At 36.5% G+C, this 8,655-nt stretch overlaps 1 protein-coding gene across 1 annotated transcript in view; it reads right to left on the bottom strand.

Annotated features, from left to right (window-relative positions):
• Nucleotides 1–8,366, bottom strand: part of LOC106881821 (nonsense-mediated mRNA decay factor SMG5) — a 109,646-nt gene extending 101,280 nt beyond the window's left edge. The window contains exon 1 of the mRNA XM_052968428.1: nt 8,055–8,366. Within this exon, the coding sequence (XP_052824388.1) occupies nt 8,055–8,122 (68 nt within the window). The 5' untranslated portion in view covers nt 8,123–8,366. The remainder of the gene's footprint in view (nt 1–8,054) is intronic.
• Between the last annotated feature and the right edge of the window lie 289 nt (nt 8,367–8,655).

Raw genomic sequence — 8,655 nt, 5'->3', positions numbered from 1 at the left:
ATATATATATATATATATATATATATACACACACACACACACACAAGCTTCTTTCAGTTTCCACGTACCAAATCCACTCACAAGACTTTGGTCAGCTCTTACTCAAGGTGCCACATCATAGGACTGAATCCCAAACCATGTGATTGAAAAACAAACTTCTTAACCACCCACCCATTTTATGCTTTTATTTTTAATTAATTATGTTCCAAACATCAGTTACTTAATGAAAAGTTAATCACTCAACTAAATCCCTTGATATTCTTGATTATTTTCAAAAGTAGTTGAAACACAAAAGCAGACCATTTCATTAATAGTCATGAAAGCTGAAAATATTTTTGAATGGACTGTATGATAGGAAACACAAATTTTTGATAGGCATTTGCATTAAAACATTTGTGTACAGCGCAATGGTGAAGCACTAGAATAAATTAATAAGTGACAAGTGGTATGGTATTTTACATTTCTCCAGCACAAGAATAAGCAGCAAAGCAAAGAGTAAAAACAAATGACTGTCAATTAAGTCCACTTCCTTGTTAAAATACGACAGATGTGGACGAGATTTTTCTGAGTTAAAATAACATCATAAAAGGAAAAAGGCTGAGATGTGACATCTATTAGCACAGCCAGTGAAATCAACACAATTATATAGGAACAATAGAGGTGGTGAGAATCTATGTGGTGGCTTGACCAGCTAGAAATAGCAAATAAATCTTCCACAAAAATCACACCATATCAGTATCATCAGCATTTTAATATCCCTTTTCCACAGGTCAGATGCCCTCCTGGTTGCCAATTCTTGGAAGGTAATACTTTCCTATGTTCAGATATGTTTTTCATAGAATACTGGAAGTAAACGTATGTATGCATGCATGCATGCACATACACTCAACAGGCTTCCAGACAGTTTCTGTGTTCCCATCTACCAAATTCACTCACAAGGGTTTGGTCAGCCCAAAGCTATAATAGAAAATACTTGCCTAAGGTGTAATACAGTGGGACTGAAACAGTGACCATGTGATTGGGATGCAAATTTCTTTGAAAAAAGACACATTAGACAAAATAGTCTTTGAGATGCAAAAAAAAAAGGAAAAAAGTTAAAAAATGAGGCTCATGATCAGAACACTTCTGATCATAGCTCAATCAAGGCTGACCTGTAGTTAAATAACAACATGGTAAAATATTAGAGAAAAACCATGTGAGACAACAAAAGCAGTTTAGAGTATGAGTCCATTAGAAACTCAAGTAAAAAGGTATCGAATGTATTGACTGATACACATTAGATGATAGCATTGTTTCAGATATTACGTGACATGAATGGCACAAGCATGGCTATTTGGTTAAGAAGCTTGATTCCTAACCATGTGATCTTGGGTACAATCCAACTGTGCAACACCTTGGGCAAGTGTTCTCTACTATAGCCAACCAAAGCCTTGCAACTGGATTTGGTAGACGGAAACTGGAAGAAGCTCCTTGTGTGTGTGTGTGTGTGTGTATGTGTGTGTGCCCTTGTTTTGATATCACATGAAGATTATAAACAAGCACCATAGTCATACAAGCAATGTTGTTTGTTTCCTGTCTTTTGTGAAAAACATGTCTGGCTTCGGGAAATCTTACCTTCCTTAGAAACAAGTGAGGGTTGGTGACATGAAGGGCATCCAGCCAGAGGAAATTTGCTCCAACCAACAAATTCAGTCCAACTCACATGGGTATGGCAAAGTGGATAATGAATGCATAATATATATAGAATGAAAACCTGCCACAATGTTGGTATGTATGGTAGAAGTAGATTCATAAAAAAAACCTAGCTTAGAAATAGCTAAATCAAATTTCAGGACATTGTTCATAATAAACAAGGGATGATTCATGATGTATAAACAAATGCTTGTATTACACGTGTATAATCATTAGCGACAGGCAAACAAGAAGATTAATATAAGAATGATGTAATGACATGGGGAGAGATGAATTAGACTTTGAAAACTGAGAGAAGCAATGAACACAGATCCATATTTTGAATACAATAAAAACGGATGAATGTACAAAATCATAACATAAATACTCAGAAGGATCTGTTTGTAAATAAAAATAACATTTTTCTGTACAACATTCAAATAGTTGTTGGTGATAAGAAGAGCATTCAGCCATAGAAACCAAGTCAAGTGGCATACACAAGCACTAGTCTCTGGAAGCAGTATCTTCCAATAAGAAATAATTTAGACCATAATGATCCATCCATCCATCCATGCCAACATGGAATACAGATGTAAAATGATGATGTAGAAATATCTAATTCTAAATGGGAACTACTTTTTTTTCAGGGTATCCATAAATGGTGGCCAAGAAGGAAGAAGATATGCTCAAACCAGATGCCTCAACCAAATGCTAGCAAGAGAATGGACTCTGTTAAAGGGATCAAAGAGCCATGCAGTAATGTTAAATGGGGCAAGAGATTAAATCTCCCTTACAAGAACAGGAACTTCTCTTGAAACAGACTTTACTAAAACCCTGTGAGGGTTTTGGTCAGCCCAAAGTGCCATACAGTAGGATCAAAATAGAAACCACTTAGTCTGAGAGAATCATATTGAAATGATCACATTACTCTTTTACCCGTTTCAGTCATTTGACTGTGGCCATGCTGGAGCACCACCTTTAGTCGAGCAAATCGACCCCAGGACTTATTCTTTGTAAGCCTAGTACTTATTCTATCGGTCTCTTTTGCCGAACCGCTAAGTTACGGGGACGTAAACACACCAGCAGCGGTTGTCAAGCGATGTTGGGGGGACAAACATAGACACACAAACACATATATATATATATATATATATGACGGGGTTCTTTCAGTTTCCACTTACCAAATCCACTCACAAGGCTTTGGTCGGCCCTGAGGCTATAGTAGAAGACACTTGCCCAAGATGCCACACAGTGGGACTGAACCCGGAACCATGTGGTTGATAAGCAAGCTACTTACCACACAGCCACTCCTATGCTCCTACACCCAAATTGTAAACTATTTGTGAGAATGTTCCACTGAAACATCAGGAAAGCCATGTTAGAATTACTGTATTAGTCCCCTAAGCAACACAGTACAGTACTGGTCTCAAAATTGGCGTGACTCTCATTTTCTGGCTGAAAATGACTGGTCAGAGAAAGGCATGAAGCAGTAAATATTTTTGCTCCAATAATTCATATCAAAATACCTAGAACCATGGTAGCATGCAAGAATGTAATAAATAAATAATATTTTCTTTTGTGCTTGTAAAAAGCAAGTTTTGTAGAGGGGAAGATAATTAAATAAACATCAATATTTCATGTTTTATTGATCTGGGTGAGTTGAGAGACAAAAGTCATTGCCACAGGAATTTATATACGATGAAAAGTAAAACACCTCCCTAATTATATAATCTCTAGTTTGGCCCTCTACATTTGTTTGATAAATAAATAAAAATGAAACTGGGACAGAGTGAGTGGAAAATGTGACATTAAAGAGTTGTGAGATAAAGGATTTGTGGGAATTGGAAAATAAGCAAGTTCAGAATGATCTGTTGGATATACAAGCATGTATTTGTAAATAAAGAGTACAGATGGGTTGTGAAAGTGAGAGAATGCCAAAGGCACCAGGAATTAATGGTATGCAAACCAAATAACTGTGCTAGTGTAGATAGATAAATGTAAATGAATGATTCACATGCTAAGTGAACAGAGCTATAGAATGGAAATAAAAAACAAGACAACTAATAAAAAAGGCACTGAGAAGATTAGATCTCTCTAAAATACATGGAAATATGTTATTGTTCTTATCCAAACAATGATAAACATGGAGAAGGAACAAAAATAAAAATCAATCACTAAACTGCCGAAAGCATTTGGAATAGACCTCCTCACTTACGTACAGCATTTGTTTTAACTACAAACATTGACCTGCAGATGTCTGGGATGGTCATCAACTATATTTGCTTCAACTTCACCAGTTTAATAGGACCTAAAGCGGTTATAGACACTACCCAACTCCTCTTTTACTCTTTTAATTTGTTTCAGTCATTTGACTGCGGCCATGCTGGAGCACCGCCTTTAGTCGAGCAAATCGACCCCGGGACTTATTCTTTGTAAGCCTAGTACTTATTCTATTGGTCTCTTTTTGCCGAACCGCTAAGTTACGGGGACATAAACACACCAGCATCGGTTGTCAAGCAATGCTAGGGGGACAAACACAGACACACATACATATATATATATATACATATATACGAAGGGCTTCTTTCAGTTTCCATCTACCAAATCCACTCACAAGGCTTTGGTCGGCCCGAGGCTATAGTAGAAGACACTTGCCCAAGGTGCCACGCAGTGGGACTGAACCCGGAACCATGTGGTTGGTTAGCAAGCTACTTACCACACAGCCACTCCTGCGCCTATAATGATACTTCCTATGAATAACTTTTCTTTTGTTTTTTTTAATCACTTCGTCATCTGCGAAACTTTACGTCTTTGAACACTCCGTTTCGATCGATCAAAAACGATATACTACCAGGGTTTTGACATACAAATCCCCAATACATTGTGCTATTACAATAAATAATATTTGTAGGCTGATTCCTCCAACTCTTTCACACAACAAATGTAAAGTAAAACGAATGTGTGGACAAAACAATTTCTATAGCTTAGATTTCTAGCTTTTCAAATTTTAACCCTAACACAACAGGTGTGTGATAACACTAACCAGGTCAAATCAATGACTATTATAAATATAATGAATATCAATTCCACAAAGCTGAAGGCACTAAAAGTCCCAATTATAACAATTCGTATATTTTAATTGGAAATTTAATCAGTTTTGATGTAGCTTTCGCAGTTTACGTGCTTTGATAAATGAATTAAATTCCTTCCAGTATGCAGACAACAATTTCATTCCCATTGATAAATCGTCATTTGCCAACTCTAAAGATAGGAAAAGTAATTTAAATATTAATTAATTTTGCATATAGGCGCAAGAGTGGATCTGTGGTAAGTAGCTTGCTTGCCAACCACATGGTTCCGGGTTCAGTCCCACTGCGTGACACCTTGGGCAAGTGTCTTTCTACTATAGCCTCAGGCCAACCAAAGCCTTGTGAGTGGATTTGGTAGACAGAAACTGAAAGAAGCCCGTCGTATATATGTATATATATATATATATATATAATGTGTGTGTGTGTGTGTGTGTGTGTGTGTGTGTGTCTGTGTTTGTCCCCCCCAACATCGCTTGACAACCGATGCTGGTGTGTTTACGTCCCTGTAATTAGCGGTTCGGCAAAAGAGACCGATAGAATAAGTAATAGGCTTCCAAAGAATAAGTGCTGGGGTCGATTTGCTCGACTAAAGGCGGTGCTCCAGCATAGCTGCAGTCAAATGACTGAAACAAGTAAAAGAGTAAAGAGTATATACACCGTTGTCCAGTAATTTTACAAAACATTCTTCAGCAATGTATGTATCATTGTATATATGGTAGACTTCACCCTCCGCATGGAATCCAACCACAAACTGGTACCTTGGGTATCTTTAGCAGAGACAAGTCTCTTGCAAGTACTTGGATCAGGTTTCCCTGTTTGAAAATAGCTCCACACTGGTTTCAGAAGCCTTGCAAGGAGTCATGGGCACTGCCTTGCCCACTGAGTAAAAGGAACATACACCACACGTGCGGGTTTGTGATAGCAGAACAGACGACATAACGTACATGTATTACATATCAAAATTATCACAAATTTAGGGAATAAATGAATTAAGTATCGAAAGGGAAGCATTTATCATGCTATCAACATCATCTCTTGTCCATTCTCACGGTTCCAATAGGTAATCTCCGATTACCTTCCACTGCCAAGTGTCTACATACAACTCAGTACGTAACACGAGTTTTTAATTGCGAGAAACATTATCGAATGAGCTGAGATAATGTGCTTATGTTGCTAGAACAAAATGTGGGGAAAATGAGAAATGTTTTACCCCCCAAAAAAATAAGTCGGATTTCTGAGGTAAATAAGATAACGAGTAAAGAACCGACACGTTGTGAAAAAAAGTTCAGATGTGAACCAGCTTTTGGTACAAACAGCACGCAGAACATTAACAATAATACTGTTAAAACAATATTTGTTTACACAAGATTTCACATTTCAAGAGTGACATTTTAAATAAAATCGAGTTTTAGTGAAACAGGATAGAGCAAGAATATGATAGTGCTAGCTAGAGTGTTTCCATAATATAAAGGTAAATATATATTAGCGGGTTCGAGAACAAATCAGCTACACACCTGTTAGTATAAATTGAATTGTTGACTTCCTTATACAGTAATCTGATTATATACAATATATGGTGTGTGTGTGTTATACATACACACACGAAACGATTTAACTCATGTTGGCAGACGATATATTTTAGATACCAGAAGAAAACGGCGGGACTGAACTGACCGCGAGGGAACAAGACGTCATTCAAGCGAAATGCACACAGACTTCAAAAAAGAACAGACACTGGTTTGTGAGATATAAAGCGAGTACACACACACACATATATATATATATATATATATATATATATACATACACACACATATTTGGATGTACAAAAGGGAGAAAGCATATTCAGTACAAGTAGCGGATTTTAATTGTTCGAAGCTAAGGATTCACTCCGTCCTTAATTTCTTGCTATATGCGATCCTTCATGTGACTAAAAGATATATAAGGATATATATGCATGTGTATACACAACACAGAGGCATTAGTAAGCCTTTCCATTTAAATTTATAAAATATTTTGTATAAGAGAAATTAAATGTTTAAAATACAACATACAAGCATATTTCGTTAGGATATATATATATATATATATATATATATATATATATATATATATATATATATATGAGTGAGTATCAAAATTGAACTTTCGTTACATAAGTTAATATGAATTCAACAGAAACTAGCCAATGGTCCACTGTATCTCCCATGGGACACTCATACATATGGACAGTTTTAGCCGAAATTAGCCATGTCCGAATTTTGTTTAAATACATCGACTACTTCCTCCAACCTGCACCATATTATAGGGTATATCTTGCACCGACATACATACCATTCCAAAAATACATGCAAAGCCAAAAATAAACAAATGCATCGAAGGTGTGTATATAAAGGTATATTGCAAAATGGTCAGAAACAATACAGAGTTCATCCAATGAAAGATTTTCTGGGATCTTAAAAATAAACACTAACTTATGTTTTCATGTGAATTTGTTTTGGCTGTGGCTGTGTTGCATTGATGCATTCAATGGCGAGCAAGTGGCAAAGCAACAACAAAATACTCTCAGTAACGAAGAAGAATAAAATAACCTGTGGATGGATGGATGTTGGATTGGAGAGATTTAGGGAGAGCAGAGACTCGTATATCCGATTAAGAAATCTTGCAGAAGAAACGGAACGAATATTAAACTTAGCAGCTCGATTTAGTAGCAGTGCCAAAAAAGAAAAACAAGAAAACTCTCCATTTTCGAACTCAACAAATATTCTAGCTTCTTTCGGAATTTATCCAAGAACGGATAAACAAACACTAAGCACATTATTATTTTTTATTAAAGCAAATATATTCTTAGAAATCATTTCAATGTCGATCAGTTGCTCTATCTACCTCTCTATCTACCTATCTATTCCTCAGTTGTGTTTATTCGTTGTCCAGGAGTTCCTTATTTTAAACTACATAAATAGAAACTGGAATTATCCTCGGTAGACTTCTCATTCTCAAGAGCTGCTGGTATCAGCCACGTGGAATAGTAAAGAATAACAGCTGAAGTGGTCAGTGACAAATGTAGAAATGTCTTTGAAAGTGGGGAAAATACAAGACAACCAGAGAACAAACACCTCACTTGTTATATTTATTTCTTTGTTGTTGTGGAAACTACCGAGAACTCAGACGAAAGGAGATAAAAGGAGTGAGGTTAGGGGACTATCCCATGAAATATTTTATTATTATTATTATCAATATTCTTTTAACAGAGAGCGAAAGGGTCGAAGATGATCGGAGAAATTCCTTTTTTACCTGTAGACTCGTCTGGCTTTGTCGACCTCAGGTTTAACTTCATCTTTCTTCTGCCCGGCTTTCTTCATCCCTTTTTCGAGAATTACACACAGAGCCTACCATGTCAATGTGTCAACCAGCTACAGTGCTGCGTGTGTTGGCAGTCATCGACTGTGTACGCTGTCGCGGTGTGAACAATGATGAGATATACCTATCCGACAGACGTTGTGCGACATATTTGTTTCCATAAACTCATGTGTTACTTGTCGCGGGAATCGACGAGATTCGGCGAGATCAACAAAATAAATGCGTGTGTGATGGTTGGAGTGGTTATTGTGTTGGTTCTTTTATATTCTTCCTAATAAATACAAACAACCTTCACTATAACGAAACATTTCTTTCACCAACACCTTTATGTACCCTCACAGATATTGTTGAAGCTTTTTTTTTTTCTTAACTAATTTCTGAGTTTGTTTTAATCTACACTTTGAAGTTTTGTTCAGCATAGGCTAGCTCTTAGACCACTTTTCTTACTTTCATTTTAGTTTCGCGGCTTAAGTAACGTGTGTGAATACACATACCACCCCACCGCACGTATATATATATATATATATATATATAT

Source organism: Octopus bimaculoides, chromosome 6 (genome assembly GCF_001194135.2).
Source record: "Octopus bimaculoides isolate UCB-OBI-ISO-001 chromosome 6, ASM119413v2, whole genome shotgun sequence".
NCBI classification, from domain to species: Eukaryota; Metazoa; Mollusca; class Cephalopoda; order Octopoda; family Octopodidae; genus Octopus; species Octopus bimaculoides.
The sequence above is the reverse complement of the archived record's forward strand: the minus strand, read 5'-3'. Positions and strand labels throughout refer to the sequence as shown.